Consider the following 23,802-nt stretch of genomic DNA (forward strand, 5'->3'; position numbering starts at 1 on the left):
TATTATTATTATTTCTTTGAATGAGCTTTCTTCCAACAGAAGGAAGAATCAGTGAACTTGACGAAAGACACTAAGGCAACACTAAATTGAGTCATATGTTGAGTGTCAAAGCCACAGGGTCTCAGAGTCTTGGGAAGAGGGTGGATTAGGACCTAGGCCCTCTCCAAACTGGTGTCTGATCCAATAGTGCCCAGGTGTCTGCTCGGATATCATGGCCAGTCTATAACTTTGTGGGCTTTGGTGTTGGATCTCATATAATATGAAGGGTTTGTGCCCTGCTCTCCAGCAGGTGGAGTCTAACTACCTGTTCTTCTGTCTGCTGTTGGGGGAAGGTGGAAGTTACAGCCAGTTTGCTTGGTCTTAAGGCAATTCCAGTGTGTTTCATGGTGTTTTTTAAACCCAGAACTTCAGTTTATCTCCCTCTCTACGCAGAGGGCTTTGCTTGCTGTGCTGAGCTGTTTGGAGTGGGAGGAGGCGTGGGGAAGGACATTCTTCTTTCCTTCCTGTGTTTTTCATTAAGTCTTTGTATTTTCTTATACTAAAAGCAGACATTATGGCCTCTGACTTAATTGATCTACTTGGGTTGTAAAGTTTGCCTGATAAATAGCCATTCAATTTGGTGTGCCTGTGGGTAGATGATCACAGAAGAATCTTTAAAAAAATGTAATTGTTATTATAAAAGTGATACACAGGCTGGGAATATGGCTTAGTGGTAGAGTGTTTGCCTAGCATGCATGAAGCCCTGGGTTTGATTCCTCAGTACCACATAAAGAGAAAAAGCTAGAAGTGGCACTCTGTTTCAAGTGATGGAGTGCTAGCCTTAAGCAGAAGCTCAAGGACAGTGCGTAAGCCCTGAGTTCAAGCCCCAGGACTGGCAAAAATAAATAAATAAATGTGATATACAGAGGGTTTCAGTTACATAAGTCAGGTAGAGTACCATTTGGGGGGGGGAGGGGCGCCTTGTCAGGTGGCCTCTTTGTGCTCAAGGCTAGCACTCTACCACTTGAACCACAGTGCCACTTCTGGCTTTTTTCTGTTTATGTGGTACTGAGGAATCAAACCCAGGGCTTTATAGATGCTAGACAAGCACTCTGCTACTAAGCCACATTCCCAGTCCCTTCCCTTGCACTTTTTGTTGGTCATGAGGCTTGAACTCTGAGCCTGAGCGTTGTCCCTCAGCTCTTCAGCTCAAGGCTAGAGCTCTACCACTTGAGCCACAGTGCCACTTCCAGTTTTCTGATAGTTTATTGGAAATAAGAGTTTCATGGCTTTCCTGCCCAGGCTGGCTTTGAATTGCCATCCTCAGATCTCAAGCCTCCTGAGTAGCTAGGATTACAGGCATCTTTGAAGCTATCTTTTTCTGCCTAAACTTCACAATGAGTTCTGTACAGATATTGTGGAGGAGATCCAATTTAAGGTGATGTGATGGACAGGGAAATAACAGGTCTAGTTGGAATGAGGAAGTGAGTCAAGATCAGGAAATGGGTCAGATGGAGCACAGAGAGGAAAAACAAGCAAACAAACAAGGGCTGAAACTGTTCTCAACCATGCAAATTTTAAACCACCGTTGCGAGAAAGAGACAGCTAATCAGCAATCAATAGGGTCTACAAAACGGGGAACCACCAATCAAACCAAGCTAGTTGAGGCTCTGAGATCAAATCCTAATATTTGTGCACATATGCGTGCGCGCGCACACACACACACACACACACACACACAAGCCAGCCAAATACATAAGCTCACTCCTGACTCTATCTGCACACTGTTGGTTGCCCCTTTGGCTGGTTAGTTGCCCACTATGTCTCTCCTGACCAATATCCTAATATTAAGACCTTTGTTTTTCTATTCTCTTACTTTGGTAAATTCTCTTACCAGCCCATGATCTCATCTCTAAGACAGAATCATTGCTCACTATCTGGCTAGGGATTGGATCTGACCTTACACCATACCAATGTCCAAGGTAGTCCAGTCTATTACAAAAAATGGCATAATATGATCGGATGCTGATGGCTCATGCCTATAATCCTAGCACTTAGGAGGCTGAGATCTGAGGATCACAGTTTGAAGCCTGCAAGGGCAGGAAAGTCTGTGAGACTCTTATCTCTAACAAACTACTCAGAAAAAGCTGAAAGTTGGGATGTGGCTCAAGTGGTACAGTGCTAGCTTTGAGCACAAAGGCTCAGGGACAGTGCCAAGGCCCAGAGTTCAAGCTCCAGAACTGCAAAAAAAAAAAAAAAAAAAAAAGGAATAATATTGACATATAACCTATATTCCTCCTCTTGTCTATTTTAGTTTTGTTTCCATGACTTAATTCTTTTTTTTGGGTCCGGTCGTGGGGTCTGAACTCTGGGCCTGGGCACTGTCCCTCAGCTCTTCAGCTCAAGGCTAGCGCTCTACCACTTGAGCCACAGCGCCACTTCCGGCTTTTTTCTTTTCGCTTTTGTGGTGCTGAGGAATCGAACCCAGGGCCTTAGGCATGCAAGGCAAGCGCTCTACCACTAAGCCACCTTCCCAGCCCACTTAATTCTTTTTGATTGTCTGGTAGGCATGGAAGTATGTGTAAAGATACTTACTTTTTGGTGGCTTCTATTAAAAGGGAATCAGAGCCTCACCTATTCAAAACATGAACTAGACACACCTCTTCCACTGGGGTACATATACCTAGCCTCTCCTATACTCTGTCAGGATCCTAAACTTTTCCTCAATGCTTACAAACCAAATACAACAAGCTAGTTTTATTAATAGGGAAAGACTTTATTTGAAAGAATTACTGCAAATCAGGGAAAGGTCCCAGTGCTTGGAAGCGGGGCGGCTCCCTGGCTGTGGGGAAGTAAAGGAAAGGGTGGCTGACTCTTAGTAGATTAAACAATATTTCTTACCCCTGGGGTGGGTTTACTCTTAGGAGAGACTTCTGCTGTGGTTCAGCTTGGGTAGGTAAAAGTTCAGAGACTTTGGTTTAAAGCTGGGTGTGATGATTCATACCTGCAATCCCAGCCCTGGGGAGGTTGAGACCAGAGATCTGAATTCAAGGCCACCTGGAATGGCATAGTAAGATCTGTCTCAAAAAAACAAGTTTATTTTTCTTGGTTAACAAGCATTTTGTTCTGTTTGGTGAGAGAGACTGAGCAGCTCAGCCTCTCATGACGGAGAATGGGAATGTGGAGAGCTTGAGAGGTAACAAGGGGTATTTCTTCTTCCTAGAGAAGCCATAACCCTTTGACTGGGACCAGTGGCTCATACCTGTAATCCTAGCTACTTTGGAAGCTGAGATTTGAGGATCAAGGTTGGAAGGAAAGTCAGTGAGACTCTTACCCCCTTAATTACAAGAAGACCTGGAAGTGGCACTGTGGCTCAAAGTGGTAGAAAGCTAGCCTTGAGTAAAGAGCTCAGGGACAGCACACAGGTCCTAAATTCAAGCCTCAGGACTGAGCAGGAAAAAAAAAAAAGAAGTCATAACCCAGAAGGTATTTCTTCCCACTTGTCCTTTACGGGAACATGAAGTAGGTGATGTCTTAATCAGCTTTCTAGGAGTTGAATTGGACATTAAGTACACCTCAAGATATGGTTGTTTACTGGAAAGTCAGCAGAGCTCATCAACCTTTGCCTCCAGCAAGAGAACAGTTCAGGGAGACTTCACATCAAAGTAGTGAAAGTGATAGGTAAGTTTATTAGGAAAGAAAGATTGGCTGAGAAAGGAGACTCCATGTCCTGATGCCACAGGAAGATGGAACTTGAATTCCTCGCTAGCCATCTTCAGGGGTACAGACATTGGCTTCAGGTTACAGAGGGAGAATTGGGGCAGAGGATGAGAAAGGTGTGTCAACTGTGGCCTGGTAGACTCAGTCTTTATCTCTGCAAGGCATGCACTCTACCGATGAGCTACCTTCCCAGCCCCTCAGTCTTTATCTCTGGATGAAATCTCTAGAAGTTCGCATTTTATCCTGTGTCTAGACCTCTTGAGGGTTTTTTATTTTAACTTTATTTTTTGCTGTTTCCATTAAGAAGGTGCTTTGCCTGGTGTACAGTTTGACATCCACTCCAGATGCTAACTCGTGCATCTCCTTTTTTTCCTGGAGCCCAAATGCAGCAGCGAATAACTCAGATCAAAGGACACAGAGCAAAGTTGGGGGGCTTTTAGTTAATTAACAGGGCCCAGCAAACACACACACACACACACACACACACACACACACACACACACACACACACACACACACACACACACACACACACTAAAAAAACAAAAACATCTTTTGGGTTGCCTGCGTTAGAGGTGCAGATGGCAGGGGGGAAAAACACCAAACAGCCAATAGGAGGGAGAATGGGAGGGAGGGAGGGAGGGGATGGGGGTGGGGTGCGGGAGAGGCCTGGGGAGGTGGGGGAGAGGCCCTCTGGTGCTTCCAGTTGGCAGAGTTCTTTCTTGGGGTTAGGGCGCCCTGGGCACCGTGGCCTCAGTTCACCTCGTTTACTGATTTCCAGCAAGGAGCCATAAAACCCTGAAATGCACGTTGGGTGTTGTCCAACACGGATGCCGAACTGAAATATGTGTACGAATATATAATACATATCTGTAAGAAGCGTGTATCGCCTTTCTTCGCCCGGCTGCCCGGGAAGGTCCGAGGTTGTCCTGGGCAAGCGCGGCTGGCCTTGGCCCTTGGGACTCGACAGTTAATGATTTGTCGCCGAAGGAGCCCAGCCCCAGATCGAGAGGGACGCGAAGGACGGAGAGCGGGCGAGGAGCCCGGAGCCGGCCGCGGCCGAGTCCCCGGGTCCCCGCCGGGCGCCGGGCGGCCTCGCACAGGCGCCGCCTCGCGTCTCTCCCCGGCCCCGGCACTTTGGCGGGTTCCGGGCGCGGAAAGCGCGCGCGCCAGGTCGGGGGCGGGGGGACCCCATGGAGGCGGACTCGGCGGCCAGCCCGAACCCCGGGGCTCCGGAACCGCAGGCGGTGGGAGCCCCGAGCACGATCGGCAGCCTGCTGTGCCGGATCCGTGGTAAAGTCTTCACCTGGTGAGTGAGGGGCTCCCCGGAGCCGGGGTGGAGGAGGAGGAGGAGGAAGGGGAGCGCGGCCCGGCCCGGCCCGGCGCGCGAGCAGGGGACGCGCTCGCACGTGTCTACCCTGCCCCGGGGGCCCAGGTGGCGGCGGCTTGGACTTTGGATCGGGGCGCTGGGGCGAGCGCACCGGGGAGGTTGCGCTTCGCCTGGTTTCCTGAGGGCGCTTGGCTGCCTCTCAGCCATGGTGGGGATGCGTTTCAGGGGATGGGGTGGGGATCCACCCCTGGGAAGTGTGGTTAGATTCCCCGGTGTCACCCCCAATCCACCCCCCCTCCACCCCTGTCCCGGGCCCCGCGATGCTGTAAGGAGGCGTGGTGCACGCCCGGGAGCCTGGCTAGGCGGATGATCGCGGCTTCCATCGCCGCCAATCCCATCAGACAGGCCAGGGTGACCTTCTCCACCTGGGCTCACTCAGGTGAGACACCCAGGGAAGTTTTGGGCGGTTGTATTGGGTGGGGGTGTTGTTGTTGTTGTTTGACAGAACCTGCCTTAGATCTTGCCCCCCCCCGCCCCCAGCGAGGTCACATGGGCATCTCCGGGGCTGCTTGGCCAGGGAAACCCCCTTTTTCTGGTGTCGCCCAGCCCTATGGGATGTGGGGAGAGAGGTTTGGCCGCGGCTTTGGGGAGAGCGTTTCTGTGGTTAATGGAAGCCTTCAGCCTGGAAATTATAGATGGCCCAGGACCTAAATAAGGAAAGCCATCTACGGAGGGCTGACGGTGCGGCCCTTAGCAAGTTGTGTGGAAAATACCATGCCATCCTTAAGTACTTCAGGGGATGGCACCAGTCTTGCCAGGAGCTGACCTGTAAGGGGTGGAGCCTGCAAGCCTGGGTGTAAACACTCTACCATCACTCCCCACCACTGGCACCTGATGAAATGGGCATTTGCTCCCCCTGTCTCTTATTTTGTTTATTTACTTATTTATGCTGCTGTTGGGGCTTGAACTCAGCCTAAATGCTTTCACTGAGTTCCCCCCCAGCCCCCTCCTGTCCTGGGACTTGAATCTGTCCTTGAACTCCTTTTGCTCAAGGCTAGGACTTTATCATTTGAGCCACAGCATACTTCCCGACTCTTGTGTGATTAGTTGTAGATCGAGTCTCCAGGATTTGCCTGCCTGGGCTAGCCTTGAACCCACTACAATCCTCAAATCTCAGCCAGCTGAGTAGCTAGGATTACAGGTGTTTGCCACTGGTGCCTAGCTTTGGGCGGTGGCCTCCTCCTCTTCCTCTTCCACCTCCTTCTTCATTCAAGGCTAGCACACTACCACTTAAGCCAAATGTCTACTTTTGGCTTTTTGGTGGTTAATTGGAAATAAGAATCTCATAGACTTTTCTGCCTGGGCCTGACTTTGAACTGTGATTCTCATATCTCTGCTTCCTGAGTAACAAGGATTACAGGCACGAGCCACCGGCACTGGCTTTTGCTCCCCTTTATTTTATTTATGTTTTTATTTTTGCTGGTCCTGGGGCTTGATCTCAGCTCCTGAGTAGTTAGGATTTGACATGACCCACCGGTGCCCAGCTTCCCTTTATTTTAACAAAACAAATTTCTCTTTGAAGCTAATATCCTAAAAAGCCATGCCATTTTCCAAACTAGATCAATAAAGGTGTATGCATTTTGCTATATGAGTGACTATAGTTTTAAATAGACTCCTATGCCTAAAAGGGAAAGTTGGCCAAAATTCACCACGTGTCCTCTAGTGCATATATCCTGGTAAAGTAGCTGTAAGTGCTCAGGGAGGCAAAATGGTGGCCTGGACAAGGACACAGATTCTAGATTCAAATCCTGGCTTGTTGGCTTTAGGTTGATCTCTGTGTTCCAGTTTTCCACTTGTAAAATGCAGGACCTACTGGGCTGGGTGTTTAGCTAGGTCAGTGGTACAGAGCGTGCTTAGAATGTGTAAGACTCTGGGTTCAATCGTTCCTCTTTCTCTATCGTTCCTCTCTCTCTCTCTCTCTCTCTCTCTCTCTCTCTCTCTCTCTCATACACACACACACACACACACACACACACACACACACACACACACACACTCTCTGTTTCTTTCCCAGCCATGAGACAGCACTTACACTGCAGGACTGTAAGAGAATTTCTTGGTTGACTGCACCGTCGTGGGCAGACAGCTTGGCTCATTTCAGTGCCAGGCATGCGTTCCTGATCACTCTCAGCTCTCATCATTTTTGGGTGATGGGTACGTGGAGTACCTGCTCCAGGAAATGAGGGCTTTTCATTCTCCCGGTTATGTGATGGCTATGTTGGCATATCTTACATGATGCCTGGTAAGGGCATATGTACATTTATATATATGTATATATATATATATATATATATATATATATATATATAATCATACTCCTTTCATAGTGCAGTGCTGGACAGGGATTATTCATTCAACAAACCTTGGACATGAACAATATTCTATTTTTTATTTTATTTTTTGGGTCCGGTCATGGGGCCTGAACTCTGGGCCTGAGTGCTGTCCCTCAGCTCTTCAGCTCAAGGCTAGCGCTCTACCACTTGAGCCACAGCACCACTTCCAGCTTTTTTTCTTTTTACGTATGTGGTGCTGGGGAATCGAACCCAGGGCCTCATGCATGCAAGGCAAGAGCTCTACCACTGAGCCACCTTCCCAGCCCAGACATGAACAATATTCTAGAGCCTAGACTCATCTCCTACTATGACCCTGATTAGTATTTAGTTCCTGCTCTCAAGAAGGTACATAACCAAAGTAAGAAGTTATGGTGATTGCCATACAGTAAATACAAAGTTCACTGAGGACACAAAGCAGGGTAGAGATCAAAGATCAGACTTCACAGGTGAGCAGGGATGGGGAGCTTGAAGCATTAAGTCAGAGAGGAGGAAGAGCAGCGCAGGCTCAGAGGGCTGCAAGTCCAGGCCCAAAGCCCTACAAGGAGCCTGGTGTGAGAAGGGTGTGGGCCAGAGGAGAATGAGGACAAGATCCTTTTCTTAATGTAGCAAAGGGCTGATCTGACCCTTTGCTTTCTCCTTTCATTTTTGCTTTCCTCCTTTGAAAGAGTGAGATCTAGACCCAGTCAATCTTGGACAACCTTCCTCCCTGTACCGCATTCCTCTTTTTATTATGAGATTAGAAAAATCTGTTTCTGGACTCAAGAAGCCAGTAATAATCATGCCGTGTGTGTGTGTGTGTGTGTGTGTGTGTGTGTGTGTGTGTGTGTGTGTGTGTGTGTGTGTGTGTGTGTGTGTGTGTGTGTGTGTGTGTGTGAATACACAAGTTCTCTAGTCTTAGGTGCTGTCCTTGGGCTTTTTTTTTTTCCCCTATCACTTGAGCCACAGCTCTGCTTCTAGCTTTTTAGTAGTTAACTGGAGATAAGAGAACATCTCGTGAACTTTCCTGCCCCGGTCTGGCTTTAAACTTTAAACTGTGATCCTCAGATCTAAGTCTCCTCCTGAGCAGCCAGGATTACAGGCATGAATTACTGGTGCCTGGCTCATGTCTAGTTTTGGTGATCTGTTGTAAATAGTGTTTCAGCACATTTTGCACTGAACAATTTTTTAAAAACAGTTCTTTATTGGAGGCCAGCCTGCACACTGTAGGATGTTGCAGCACCCGAGTCTCTACCCACTATGTGCCTGAATAGCATAGCAGCCCCATCTCTTTAATACACACACACATACACACACACACACACACACACACACACACACACTGCCCATAACAATCAGAAATGTCTCTAGACATTGTCATACATCACATCTCCTGGGAAATGTGGGTGTCCTGTCTTGTGAACCTTCTCATGGCCTATTGTTTTCAACTGCCTCATAGCATTGATGGCTTTGTGGTCCCAGGTAATTTCATGGGAAGCTGTTGGCCAGGCCTTGGGCCCGAGTTCCTCCAAGGGACTTTGGATGGGGAAGAGATTGGAGAAGAACCACTGTGGGTTGGTCAGCTGTCCTGGGAGGAGGAGGAGTCTGCCTTTAGGTTGTGGCCCATCAGCCTCTGGAGCTTGGAGGGGGGTGGGAGGAATGGTTGCTGGTGGGATGGTCTGACCTGTTTTGTTACTTTCTTAACACTGTAAAGAATTGTGAAAGACCAAGGATAAAAGCCTCTGCATAAAAGCCTCCACTAAACCTGTGGCCGCTCCTTTCTAGACTGCTGTCTGAGCCCTTGTCAGGGCCTGGGCACTGTTCTGAGCTTTTGTACTTAAAGCTAATGCTCTACCATTTTGAACTACAGTACCATTTCTAGCTTTTTGTTTTTGGTAATTAATTGGAGGTGAGTCTCATGTTTGTTTGTTTGTTTATGCCAGGGCTGGCTTTGAACCATGATCTTCACATCACAGCTTCCTAAGTAGCTAGGATTACCCATGCTCAGCTGCCTTAGTTAATTTTGAGGCAGGGTCTTTCTTGCTTTCTGTCTGGGCGAGGCTTAGTTACGATTCTCCTACTTGTGCTTCCGCATGGCACTGGGGATGGCAGGTGTGGACCACGTGTCCAGATACTATGCTGGGCTTACAGGTACACACACACTACCACACCCAGTCATTGGCCAAGACGGAGTCCCAGGAATTGACCTTGAGTTACCCGCTCCTGAATTCCACCTCCCAAGTAGCTAGGATCGCAGACTTGAGCCATGGTGCCCAGCTTCCAATATGCATTTTAAAGTTTTTAACTGGGTGCTGAGAACCTTGGGAACTTGCACTGGATTTCCTACCAGTACTCTTTTATTTTTTGTTTGCTAGTGGGAGCTCAGTGGAAAAGTTAGGGGGTAATGGGAGTTGGCTGAGTGCGGTTGGGAGCAGTGGAAAGGTGATCAGGGGGAGGAGTGTGAGACAGTTTTTCTGGTTGGAGACCCGTGGGTGTGGAAAGACTGGAAAGGACACTGGTGACTCATAGGAAACACCTCCTGTTCTCCCTGGGCCAGGTCCCCGGGAGCTTTGTAGGTCAGGCGGACCCTTCTTTCTTCTAGTGCTTTGTTGGTATTTGATGAGTGCATTGGATGGGTTCTTACAGAAATCCAGCTCCCTACTAGCAGTGTCAAAAGTGACCTTATTATACTTCATGGAATGGTAGAGGGCCACACTGCCAAACCACAGTCACACTAGGGTAGCTGCCAGTGCCCGGAACCTAACCACAGCCTGACTTCTCTGTCTGGGCTCTGCCTCTGTCTGTCTGTCTCTCTCCTTTGGTGCTGGTCCTGGAGCTTGAACTCAGGGCCTGAGTACTATCCGCCAGCCTTTCTGACTCAAGGCTAGCGCTCTGCCACTGGAACCACAGCTCCACTTCCAGCTTTTTTCCATGCTTACTTGGAGATAAGGGTTTCGAGGGCTTTCCTGCCAGCGGTTGGCTTGGAGCCTTGATCCTCCACTCTCAGCCTCTTGAGTAGCTAGGATTATAGGCATGAACCCCCCAAAACCTGGCTATCCATCTGGGTCTCTTATTGCTTTCTGTTCCTGGTGACCAGTGGTTGTCTTTATCTGAGGACTTACATTTTACAGTGTGGAACTACAGGAAACAAATAACAAAAGGCCTTGAATTTTGAATGTTTTTGATAATCCAGCAGTTTCAAAAACATAGTCCTTTAAAAATCCTCTTATTCAGCCTCAGTGGGCAGGCAGGATGAAGAATTTGATGTTTTATGGGCTGTGGCTTTTTGGCTGCCTGTGGAGAACAGAATTATTAGTCTTTTCTCAGTTCTTGTGCCAGCCTGAGGTGGGAAGTGGCGGGGGAGGGGCACGTAGCTCTCTCTCAGGGACTGAAAGTCTTGTCATCTGGACTTGAAACAACAGAGCTGCATCCCACGCTCCTAATCTTATCCTTTCCCTACCTTGTACCCACCCATGTGCCCTCATTTCCCAGAGTTCCCACAGTGGAAGGAGGCTGGAGGGAAGGGAGGATCCTGGAGGCAGATGCCACATCCTCCACATTCTTTTTTTTTTTTTGTCAGTCGTGGGGCTTGAACTCTGGGCCTGAGCGCTGTCCCTCAGCTCTTCAGCTCAAGGTGAGCACTCTACCACTTGAGCTACAGCGCCACTTCCGGTTTTCTAGTGGTTTATTGGAGATAAGAGTTTCATGGAGTTTCCTGCCTGGGCTGGCTTTGAACCACGGTCTCAGCCTCAGATCTCAGCCTCCTGAGTAGCTAGGATTACAAGCGTGAGCCACCGTCGCCCGGCCCATCCTCCACATTCTGCCCACAGTTGATGCTACCCTCTCCCTAGGACTCAAGTGAATCCAAAGACAGAACTGGTGATTTGGCCATGTCTTTATTTTACTCTGGGTCTTTCCAGCCAATCAAACTAAGAAGACAAAGAGAAGGACTTCATAAATAGGTTTCATGCTTTCTCCCTTATTTTCATCCAACACCTCTTTTTTTGGTGTGTGTGTGTTTTATTTTTATTTTTTTACTTTTTATTGTAAAGATACTATACAGAGGGTTACAGTTACATGACCAACACCTCTTTTTTAGAAATACAATTTTATTGTTATTATTAAGGTGTTGTACAGAGGGGTTACATTCCATAAGGAAAGTAATGAGTATAATTCTTACCCCTTCCTTTGCTTTCCCCCAGTTTCCCAGTACTGGGGCTTGAACTCAGTGTCTGGGTGCTATCCTTGAGATTTTTCTTTTTCTTTTTTTCTTAAGGCTAGCACTTTTCTACTTGAGTCACACCTCCACTTCCAGCTTTTTGCCAGATGAGAGTCTCACAGTCTTTCCCTGCCTGGTCTGGCTTTGAACCTTAATCTTCAGCTCTTAGCCTCCTGGGTAACTAAGATTACAGGTGTGAACCACTTAGCTATTTTGTTTTCTTAGCATAGCAGAATAGAAAGAACAGAGACAGGCATTAGCATCAATCATATTTGGATTTTAATCCCCCCTACTCTTTATGCGCTATATAAACTTGCTTAAATGACTCAGACTTTGGCAAAATGATACTTACCTACCCTGCATGTTATACATGCAAGAACTCAGTGTAGTGGCTGACACCTGCTTTTCCTTTTTCCTGTGGGGGCAGACCTGTATTCTTGTTTACCTAAGGGTTATGGAGGCTCTCATGTAGAAGGGGAAAAAAAGCGCTGTATTTATCATGTCAATTTTTGTTGGTTTGTATAAGACTAGTTCAGTAGCATCTGCCTTGAAGTCATGGTTTCACTTTCTGGTAAGTGATGAAAGCCTTTTAAGCCAGGGTGGCTCCTGACTAGCTTTGCCCACAGTTATTTAATAGACGCTCTATCTGATGGGATTATCATGCTTGCTAAGGAAATTCATGGAGATGAATATAAATAGTTAAAACATTATCGTTCAAGTATTGTTTTAAAATATTGCACACATTATTGACTTAGCGTATCCGTTTTCTACCATGGTAATAACAAGTTGCTATAAATGTAGTTGCTGAAACAGACACAAATTTATTATCTTACTGTTTTGTGGGTTATAAGTTCAGTACAGATGGATCTTGCTGGGAGAGAGCCATTATTTTCTTCCCACATTTAGTGATAGATCCTAAGAATGATTCTCTCCCCTCCTCGCCCCCTAAAAAAGATTTAAAGCTAAGTGTGACAGCACACACTTATACATCAGTACTGGGAAGGCTGAGCCAGGAGGATCTTGAGTTTGGGGCTAGTGAGATCCTGTCTCAAATATTCATAGCATAAAGAAATGAGACCACCTGGGCTTTGGAATCTATTTAGAAGTAATTCTTTAACTAGCGGGGAATCTTTTTCTCAGCTCTTTTCACCTGCAACCTCTGACTCAGTGCGATAATCAGGAATTGCACTCCAGGTTTCAAAGAGATTCTGTGACTTGAGTGGTGTGTGTGTGTGTGTGTGTGTGTGTGTGTACTCGAACTGGTGTGTGTGTGTGTGTGTGTGTGTGTGTGTGTGTGTGTGTGTGTACTCGAACTGGAACCCAGAGCCTCGGTGCTGTCCTTTAGCTTTTTTTGCTCACAGTTAGCCCTCTACCACTTGATCCACAGCTTCACTATCTAGCTCTTTCTGTGTAGTTTATTGGAGATAAGGGTCTCAGGGACTTCCTGTGCAGGCTGGCTTCGAACCATGATCTTCAGAGCTCAGCTTCCTGAGTAGCTAGGGTTACAGGTGTGAGTCATTTCTTTATCATTCTCCCTTATCCCACTCTCCCTTTCTCAAAGCAATTTCAACTAGTTTCATTGTTCTGTTTTTATACATTCATATGCAGTACTTCCACTCTATTACTTTCCTTCATTCACATTTATTCACTTTAATGGACTATGATTACAGAGAAGGAAAGGGACTCCTCATTTGAAGTTAGTTTAACACTCATATAGGAGGAAATACCAACTGTCCAAAGCATTTTTATTTAGCTCTAGTGGATTTGTGGTTTCTATCCTATCCTGACTGACATTTTTGGATAACATGAGATAGGTAACCCCTTTCACCACTCCTAGCTTCAGTTTTCCTTATCTGGAACTTCAGGAGATGAGTGATTTGTTCTTTATCTGGAACCTCTGGAGATTGGGGAGTGGATCAAAACAAAAATAAATAAGATAGGATATAGGAATTTTTTTTTCTTTTGGTAAAGTAGCAGGCATTATAGAAACCAAAGTATTCTGCTGGAGTCCATTAGCATGGAGGTAATAAATAAGTAATACATGCCCATGATGGATGCCCCATTGCCAATCCAGGGAGCTTTAAAGTCAGCAATTTGGTAATCTCGTTGCAGGGCAGAGACAAAGAGGGAACTTCAGCTAAGAACCCAAATGAATCCAAGGATTCAACCTGAGAAGCCAAGGAGAAGCCTTCTAATGCTGTAGTTATTTTCTCTCAGTCCCTTCACTTTCCTGGTTCTTTGAAGAAACAGAGGGAGACTTAGAAATATATTTATTATTATTTGCCAGGTGCTGGTGGGACATGCCTATAATCCTAGCTTCTCAGGAGGGTGAGATCTGAGGATTGCTGTTCCAAACCAGCCCAGGCAGGAAAGTCTGTGAGGCTCTTATTTCCAATTAACCACCTGAAAACTGGAAGTAGTGCTGTAGCTCAAAGTGGTGGAATGCTAGGCTTGAGCAGGAGAGATCAGGGACAGTGCTCAGGCTTTGAGTTCAAGCCCCATGACTGACCCCCTCCCCCAAAAAAGTGTGTATATACATTTATATATATTTATTATTATTTTAAAACTTTTTACAGATGGGCCAATTGGCACATGAATATGATCAAGGCAAAGACAGAGGCAGATTTGTGAATTTGAGGTCAATGCATAGAAAGACCCTGTCTTAAAACAAAGACCAAAAAACTCCAAAAATTTCAGTGTTGGTTAGCCATGTGATAGATAAAGAATAAAACAACAACAAAAAATCCTTAAAATCTTATGGAAAATTTCTGGATATTTGATCCATTGATCAAATAATCAAGTCATTATTATTATTATTATTATGATTAATCATAGGGTTTGAACTCAGGGCTTGGGCACCACTTCCAGTTTTCTGGTGGTTAATTGGAGATAAGAGTCTCATGGACTTTTCTGCCCAGGCTGTCTTCAAACCATGATCCTCAGATCTCAGCCTCCTGAGTATCTGGATTACAGGCATGAGCCACCAGTGCCTGGCTCATTCATTTTTTTTAATACCCTTTCAGGATTTTGTTTGTTTCAGTATCTTTTGGCTTTCAGTCCTCTCTTCTTTCAGATTCAGAGGAGAATTAAATAGTTTCAGGACCTCATAAAATTGGAATGACCAAAGATTGGAGTTTGTTTTCATGTAAAATGTCCTGAGTTACATGTGCCTGGATGCTGGATCTAGATCCCAGTGCTACGATTACAGGTTTGACGCACCATGCCTGGCCATCAGCTGTAATTTTGCACCAGAACATAGGTCCCCCGTTGGGGATGTGCCATTCCTATAAGGTCTTCAAGACCAAATTGGTGCAGGGAGTGGACAGAGAAAAGCCCTATTCCATTTCCCTGCTCCCCAAATCCATTTCATCTATTGTCCCTGGACAGAGAATGTATATTAAACTGGTAAGAACAAGAATTAACAACATTTGATCTTAGCCAAGAGACTGAGAAACTATAGCTTTCATACTAAGTTCTGCCTTTAGCTGACAATTGCAGCACAGACTTACTGAGACACAAAGTAAAGGAAATGTGTGATTTGTGTTCAAGCAATGTGTTACACTGGTCTTTTGGAACTTGAGGATTTTTTTGAGATAGGATATTCCTAACCTGGAAGTCACTCATAAGTCTGAGCCCAGTCTGGCCTCAGACGTGGGAGCCTCCAGCTTCTGCCTCTTAACTGCTGGGTGTGTATCACCACATCCACATCTAGCTTGGAACTCTTTTTTTTTTTTTTAATGTTACTGTACAGGTGGTGTACAGAGGGGTTACAGTTACATAAGTCAAGTAATGAGTACATTTGGAACTCGATGTGTGTGTGTGTGTGTGTGTGTGTGTGTGTGTGTGTGTGTGTACACACGCATGCCCGTGCATGTGTGTGGTGGTCCTGGGGTGTGAACTTAGGGTCTGGGTCTGGTCACTGTCCCTGAGCTTTTTTTTTTGCTCAAGGGTAGCATTCTACCACTTGAACCACAGCTCCTCTTCCAGTTGTTGTTGTTTTTTTGTAATTAATTAGAGATAAGGTGTCCTGGACTTTGCTGCCTGGGCTGCTTTTTGAACCATGACCCTCAGATCTCAGCCTCCTGAGTGAGTAGCTAGGATTACAGATGTGAGCCACCAGCACCTGTCTTGGAACACCCTCCCTCCCTCCCTCCCTCCCTCCCTCCCTCCCTCCCTCCCTCCCTCCCTCCTTCCTTCCTTCCTTCCTTCCTTCCTTCCTTCCTTCCTTCCTTCCTTCCTTCCTTCCTTCCTTCCTTCCTTCCCTCCTTTTTTTGTCAGTCAGGGGGCTTGAGCTCTGGGCTTGGGTGCTGTCCCTACACTCATCAACTCAATGCTAGAGCTCTATTTGAGCCACATAGCCACTTCCAGTTTTTTGGTGGTTAACTGGAGATAGGAGTCTCACAGACTTTCCTGCCTGGGCTGGCTTTGAACCACGATCCTCAGATCTTAGCCTTCTAAGTAGCTAAGATTACAGGCGTGAGCCACCGGCTTCCAACTTTCTTTTCTTTTCTTTTTTTTTTTTTAAATAAATTAAATTTAAAAAGGAAGGATAATTTAGTGGTTACCATCCTGATTGCATTTTAAACTCATTTAGGAGCCTTTAAAAATATGCTGATATTGAGACTCCATCTCTTGAAAAGCTGATGAAATTGGTCAGCACTGGAGTCTTAAACTCCCAATGATGTTTTAATATACCTCTAAGTAGAGGACTTCACATTCAACTTGGACTTGCAAAGAAGTGCTAAAGAAATAAATGGGCTCCATTGAGACTCATACATATATTATGGAAAATTAATGTCCTCTATGTCAAGCCTTTTTTTTTTTTTCTATTCCCAATCTTCCTGGAAACTGTTGCCTTTCTAGTCTGGAATCTCTTCCTCTGTGACTCTCCTCCAGGAACTCTTGACCCATCTGTCCTCTGGTTGCAGGCACAACTCTTACTGTAATGTTTCTGTTTTAGGATTGTTCTGTGTTTTCTGGTCGCCCTCCCTGACTAGACAGAAAAGCTTTGGGATGTTCCACATTGGTAAATATCTGTAGCTATTTCTTTCTTTCTTTCTTTTTTTTTTTTTTTTTTTGGGGGTCCGGTCATGGGGCCTGAACTCCGGGCCTGTCCCTCAGCTCTTCAGCTCAAGGCTAGCGTTCTACCACTTGAGCCATAGTACCACTTCCGGCTTGTTTTTTTCTGCTTATGTGGTGCTGAGGAATCGAATGCTCATGCATGCAAGGCAAGCGCTGTACCACTGAGTCACCTTCCCAGCCCCTGTAGCTATATCTTGTGGGCCAGGTACCATGAGGATCATGGAGGATCCAGAATTCCTTCTTTTGCTGTAGCCGAGAGGTATTTTTCTTTGCCAGTCCTGGGACTTGAACTTAGGGCCTGGGTGCTTTCCCTGAACTTCTTTTTACTCAAGGCTAGCTCTCTACCGCTTGAGCCACAGCTCCACTTCCTGGCTTTTTTTTTGGTAGTTTAGTGGAGATAAGAGTCTCACAGAGCCGGGCACCAGTGTCTCACACCTGTAACCCTAGCTGCGGATTGTAGTTCAAAGCCAGCCTGGGCAGGAAAATCTCTCATCTCCAATTCACCACCTGAACATCGGAAGTAGCACTATGGCGGCTCAAGTGGTAGAACGCTAGCCTTTAGCTGAAGAGCTAAGTGACATCGCCCAGTCCCAGAGTTCAAGGCAGGAAGAAAAAAAGAGCTCACAGACTTTGCCTGGGTTGGCTTCAAACCATAATCCTCAGATCTCAGCCTCCTGAGTAGCTAGGATTACAGGCATGAGTCACCAGTACCAGCAGTGTGGAAGGGGAATAGGAAGAAGGGGAAAAAAGTTTGAGTGAACTGGGGAATATGTGGGTTTTTTAAATTCTAAATTTCTTGTTTTGGGGACATCTTAATAATCATGATGAAGAAGCTTAACTACTGAATTGGTGAATGAGAAAAGTATAGTTTCTTTGGCAAGCATATACATGAATATGTGTTTTGGAGTGGAAAAGGTATAAATGCTTTATATTTTCTGGGAGAAGGAAGGAGGGAATACAGTGCCTTATAGTCTTTTCTTGGACTGGAAGTATGTGGCTAAGTTGAGAGAATGCTGTCAGACCAAGCAAGCTGAGTGAGCACAGACTCTTGTCCAAGCCCCATTCCCAGAAAGCAAACAAATAAAAACCTTCCATTTCTTAAATTCTCAAACTCACAGGCTAAGGTTGTAGCTCAAATGGTAAAGCACCTGCCTAGCAAGTACAAGGCCCTGAATTCAAGCCCTAGTACTGTAAAAAAAAAAAAAAAAACCTCAAATTCATGAGTAGCATGGTGGTGCATGCTGTAATTCCAGCACTCTGGAAGATGAAGCAAGAGGAACACAAGTTCATGGCTATCCTGGGCTAAAGACCTTGCCTCAAACAAAGAAATGAATACACATGTACAAACACAAAAACCAAGAAAACGCTTCTCAAATGTATATGTTGGAAGTAATTTTACCCAGCCAGTTTTCTTTTTAAAATTTACTTTATTATTCCTATAGAACAATACATTTACACGGGGTTACATTTACAGGAGTGATGAGTACATTTCCTTTCCCACAGTGTCTTCTGTTCCTTCATTCTCTCCCGGTCCCTCCCTGCCATCTCCACCCACGAGTTATATGGTTCACTTTCACCAATGTCCAGTGAGCTCCACTGCTGCGCTTTCTCACCCTTTTCCCCTTGAGTTCTGCTTCCTCCCCTCACCCTCCCAAAGTTATACACGTGAATACATTGTTTATAAGGTAAAGAACACAGAATCATCAAAAACTGCAAACTGAAAAAGAAAAAGGTTGGTTTCTGTTAGACTTTGCCAGAAAACCACCGGCATCCAGGCACAAAGAACAACGCAAAGTGTATTGCCAGCGAAGGACCAGCAAGACCCCTTCTTACAAGAGAGAAGTAGTATAGGCTACTGTCTAAGGTGACCTATGTAACCCATGAGTCTCGGGGCAGAGACCTTGGTGTGGACCTGTGGCCTAGGGGCTTCATCATGGCAGGCTAGGATTTATGGCTGCTGCCCAAGTGGCAGATCAGGGGTCTTGCAGCTGCCCGGATTTGAAGGTGACTTTTAAGGGGATCGTACTGCCTTGTATGGTTGTATGGTTGTAACTGCCCCAAAGGAGTGCCATCTCAAAGTAAAGGTGGGTGGAGGCTGATTATTTACTTTTTTTTTTGCTTGTTTGTTTGTTTTTGGGTCCGGTTGTGGGGCCTGAATTCTGGGCTAGCGCTCTACCACTTGAGCCATAGCGCCACTTCCGGCTTTTTTTCTTTTTGCTTATGTGGTGCTGAGGAATCGAACCCAGGGCCTCATGCATGCAAGGCAAGCTCTCTACCACTGAGCCATCTTCCCAGCCCCTATTTACTGTTTGTACCAAATGGGCCCTAGTGAGAAGAGTATGCTAAGCTATGGGAAAGGAGCATATTGCACTAACAGTTTCCATATCTTGGAGTTGGTTTCAGTATGTATATTATTATTATTATTATTATTATATTTTTCTGTCAGTAGTGGGGCTTGAACTCAGCCTGGGCGCTGTCCCTCAGCTCTTCAGCTCAAGGTGAGCACTCTACCACTTGAGCCACAGCGCCACTTCAGTTCTCTGATGGTTTATTGGAGATAAGAGTCCCACGGACTTTCTTGCCAAGGCTGGCTTTGAACCTCCATCCTCAGATCTCAGCCTCCTGAGTAGCTAGGATTATAGGTGTGAGTCACCGGTGCCCGGCTCAGTATGTATATTATTTTATATAAATATGAAGAGGTGCTTAGGCACTGTGTCTTTGTGATTCTCTCCTAAGAGTATCCTTTTTTTATTTTATTTTATTTTATTTTTGGGTCCAGTCGTGGGGCCTGAACTCTGGGCCTGGGCGCTGTCCCTCAGATCTTCAGCTCAAGGCTAGCGCTCTACCACTTGAGCCACAGCGCCACTTCCGGCTTTTTTCTTTTTGTTTATGTGGTGCTGAGGAATCAAACCCAGGGCCTCAGGCATGCAAGGCCTCTACCACTGAGCCACCTTCCCAGCCCAAGAGTATCCTTTTTTTAAACAAAACAAAACAAAACAAAGAATCTCTTCACTTCCTGGAGTTCATTTCTTCTTTCTTTCTTTCTTTCTTTCTTTTTTTCTTTCTTTCTTTCTTTCTTTCTTTCTTTCTTTTTCTTTCTCTTTCTCCCTCTCTTTCTCTCTCCTTCCTTCCTTCTTTCCTTCTTTCTTTCTTCCTTTCCTTTCCTTTCCTTTCTTTTCTTTTCTTTTCCTCCCAGTTCTGGGGCTTGAACTCAGGGCCTGGGCACTGCCCCTCAGCTTCTTTTGCTCAAGGCTAGCACTCTACCACTTGAGCCACATTCCCAGGCCTAGAATTCATTTTCATAAATACTGTTTTATACGATCAGCGGCACATAGGCACTGTGCCTCTGCGTTCCTCCCCTAAGAGTATCCTCCTTTGGTTGCGCTGTGTGTGAATGCCTAGAGTTCTGCATCATTTATCATGTCCCAGTGTATTTGAGATCCAGCTTCCCTCCAGTTTTCTATGTGTTCCCGCTTCCACCCCACCTCCAGTGGCCCACCCCTCCTGTGGGCTGTGCTTTCTGGTGGCTTGGCTCTCACAGCATGAAGCCACTTTGGGAGATAAGGTCCTGTGCTGTGACTACATCCTGCCTTTGAAATTCCCGTCTAAGGAAGTTCTGTGGGGAAACCATGACAGGATGTACTCCATGCTCTCATACATACTGCTTCTGATGGTTTCCTTAGATAGGAGCAGGTTTGTTACCGGGGAGAGGGTTCAGCATTCGTCACAACTAGGACCTGATGGAGGAAATGCCAGTTTGAGTGTGAGGCCTCAAGTAACAAAAACTTCAGCAGGGCTCTGATGGCTCATGCCTGTCATCCTCACTACTCAGGAGGCTGAGATCTGAGGATCAAGGTTTGAAGCCAGCCCAGGCAGAACTGTCCCAGTGAGATTCTTATCTCCAATTAACTACTGAAAAACTGTTGGTGGCACTAAGGCCCAAATGGTAGAGCGCTAGCCTTGAGAGCAAAAGAGCTCAGGGACAGCACCCAGGCCCTTAGTTCAAGCCCCACAACCGACAAAACAAAAACTCAAGTCTGGGTCCTTTCTCTACACGTGGCCTACTGCTTTTTTCTTTTCTTCTTCTTCTTCTTCTTCTTCTTCTTCTTCTTCTTCTTCTTCTTCTTCTTCTTCTTCTTCTTCTTCTTCTTCTTCTTCTTCTTCTTCTTCTTCTTCTTCTCCTCCTCCTCCTCCTCCTCCTCCTCCTCCTCCTCTTCCTCCTCCTCCTCCTCCTCCTCTTCCTCCTCCTCCTCCTCCTCCTCCTCCTCCTCCTCCTCCTCCTCCTCCTCTTCCTCCTCCTCTTCCTCCTCCTCCTCCTCCTCCTCCTCCTCCTCCTCCTCCTCCTCCTCCTCCTCCTCTTCTTCTCTTCTTTGCCATTCTTGGGGCTTGAATTCAAGGCCTGGGCACTGTCCCTGAGCTTCTTTTGCTCAAGGCTAGTGCTCTAACACTTGAGCCACAGCGCCATGTCTGGCTTTTTCTGTGTATGTGGTGCTGAGGAATGGAACCCAGGGCTTCATGCATGCGAGGCAAGCACTCTACCACTAAACCAGCCTCCTTTTCTGTATCCAGTCCTTGTCCCCTCTGCCAGCTGCCTTTCTCTCTCTCTCTCCCCATCTCCCATTATAGATGAGATCATCATGATTTGAAGCCAAGTTAAGTGCATTCCTGTTATGTTAACTCTCCTTACTCCACTGTGCCTCTCCTTTTTTTCTTTTTTTCTTTTTCTTTTAGGAGAGATTTACATTTTATAGTTGGAGGACAGCTCTTGCTAAATTGTTCTACTATTTTGGAACGCAAATCTGAGCTTCCTGGAGGGCTTTTTGTCTATTTGTGACCAGGGTTGAATGCTTCCACACTTGGGAGTCTCACTCCAAGTTTATAAAGGCTTTCAAGCCTGTGATAGGATGTGAAAAAATAATCTGGATTTGGTTGGGTTATCGGTGTTTCCTCCCTTGGTCTCTCCCTCCCTCCCTCCTCCCCCATCTCTCTCTCTCTCTCTCTCTCTCTCTCTCTCTCTCTCTCTCTCTCTCTCTCTCTCTCTCTCTCTCTCCTAGTTTTGTAAATAGCGCCCCAGTTTACACATACATTGCTGTTGGTTGAGCTCAGGGCCTTGTGATAGTTAGGCAGGCATTCACAGATTGATTGATTGATTTCTGCAAGTCCTGGTGCTTGAACTCAGGGCCTGGGCTCTGTTCCTGAGCCTGTATGTGCACAAGGCTAACGCTCTACCACTTGAGCTACAGTGCCACTTGCAGCTTTTTCTGCTTATGTGGTGCTGAGGAATCAAACCCAGGGCTTCAGGCATGCTAGGCAAGCACTCTACCACTGAGCCACATTATTAGCCACTGCAGATTTTATAAGATTTGGAATCTGAACAGTGCGTGGCTCTGTCCTTCTCTTCCATCTCCCACAAGGCTGCTTTAAGGTGTCAGCTAGGGCTGGAGTCTCGTTTGAAGACTGCTCTGGCATAGGACCCACTTGCAAGCTCTGTGGTTCTAACGTGCAGGAAACATTGAAAATCACCACTTCTAGCGGGGCAGTGGAGGAAATCCTGTCCTTATAGAGGACGAAGTGATGTAAAAATGTTCATCAAATAAGGAGAAATTAAAATACTTGTGTGTGTGTGGGCTGGGAAGGTGGCTCAGTGGTAGAGTGCTTGCCTTGCATGCATGAGGCCCTGGGTTCGATTCCTCAGTACCACATAAGCAGAAAAAGCTGGAAGTGGGGCTGAAGCTCAAGTGTAGAGTGCTCACCTTGAGCTGAAGAGCTGAGGGACAGCGCCCAGGCCCAGAGTTCAGGCCCCACAGCCGACAAAAAATAAATAAATAAAAATAAAATAAAATACTTGTGTGTGCATGTGTGTATGTGTGTGTATGTGTGTATATATGTGTGTGTATATGTGTGTGTATGTGTGTGTATATGTGTGTGTGTGTGTGCGTGTGTGTGTGTGTGTGTGTGCTGGTCCTTGGGCTTGAGCTCAGGGCCTGGGCACTGTTCTTGAGCTTTTTTGCTCAAGGCTAGCACTCTACCACTTGAACCACAATCAGCTCCACTTCCCCATTTTCTGGGTAGTTAATTGGAGATGAGTCTCTTGGGACCAGGGGCTGGTGACTCAAGCCTATAATACTAGCTACTCAGGAGGCTGAGATCTGAGGATTGCAGTTTGAAGCCAGCCTGGGAAGAAAAGTCTGAGAAGGAAAGTCTCCAATAAACTACTCAGAAAAAGCCAGAAGTGTTTACTGGGGCTCAAGAGGTAGAGCTTTGAGCAAAAGAAGCTCAGGGACAGCACCAAGGCCCTGAGTTCAAGCTGCTAGGGTCAGCTTTCCTGTTTGGGCTGGCTTTGAACTACTTTTAAAGAAAATGCTACCCATACCAATAGAAGTATTACATAGATAACTAAGCAAAACAGATAATTAATGAAAAGGAAGAATGTGTCTTCCAGGGAATGTGGGGTGGGAGTATCAGAAATATAACAAATGTCTTCCCTCAAATATCCCATAATTTAATTTTTGTGCCCATGAAGGAAGCAATATAATGAACTAAAGAGCCATTTGGAATAATTGGCATTTCCCTTTGCACGTAGTGCAAAAGGTGTGTGTGTGTGTGTGTGTGTGTGTGTGTGTGTGTGTGTGTGTGTGTGTGTGTGTGTGTGTGTGTGACAGGTATAGTTGACTTGATTTCTTCCCTTGTTTTCTAGGAACATTTTGAAAACCATTGTTCTGGGTCAACTGCTGTCATTATGCATATGTGGGACGGCCATCACCAGCCAGTACTTGGCAGAAAAGTACAAGGTGAACACCCCCATGCTCCAGAGCTTTATCAACTATTGCCTCCTGCTTCTGGTTTATACAGTGATGCTGGCATTCAACTCAGGTATGTCCAGCGAGAGAGGGATCTCCTCGCCGGGAGCGTGGGGAGCAGCTCCCCAACAACCTCCAAATCCTAGACATCTGTTTATTACTTTCTTATTTACCTGGGCATGGGAGCCACTAGTGCCTGGCTAACTTAGGTTTAATATTAGGAAACGTAAACAACAACAACAACAACAAAACCAACTCATGTCTGCTAAGATAGTGAAGGAATTTGGGTTCTGAGTAACAGAA

At 46.1% G+C, this 23,802-nt stretch overlaps 1 protein-coding gene across 1 annotated transcript in view; it reads left to right on the forward strand.

The window, feature by feature from the left end:
• Positions 1-4,419: 4,419 nt before the first annotated feature.
• Positions 4,420-23,802, forward strand: part of LOC138838814 (solute carrier family 35 member F2) — a 32,849-nt gene continuing 13,466 nt past the window's right edge. The window contains exons 1-2 of the mRNA XM_070038167.1: positions 4,420-5,008; positions 23,397-23,572. Coding sequence (XP_069894268.1) covers positions 4,893-5,008; positions 23,397-23,572 — 292 coding nt within the window. The 5' untranslated portion in view covers positions 4,420-4,892. The remainder of the gene's footprint in view (positions 5,009-23,396; positions 23,573-23,802) is intronic.

The sequence above is a fragment of the Dipodomys merriami genome, unplaced genomic scaffold, assembly GCF_024711535.1.
Source record: "Dipodomys merriami isolate MVZ:Mamm:240054 unplaced genomic scaffold, mDipMer1.0.p SCAF_29, whole genome shotgun sequence".
NCBI lineage: Eukaryota > Metazoa > Chordata > Mammalia > Rodentia > Heteromyidae > Dipodomys > Dipodomys merriami.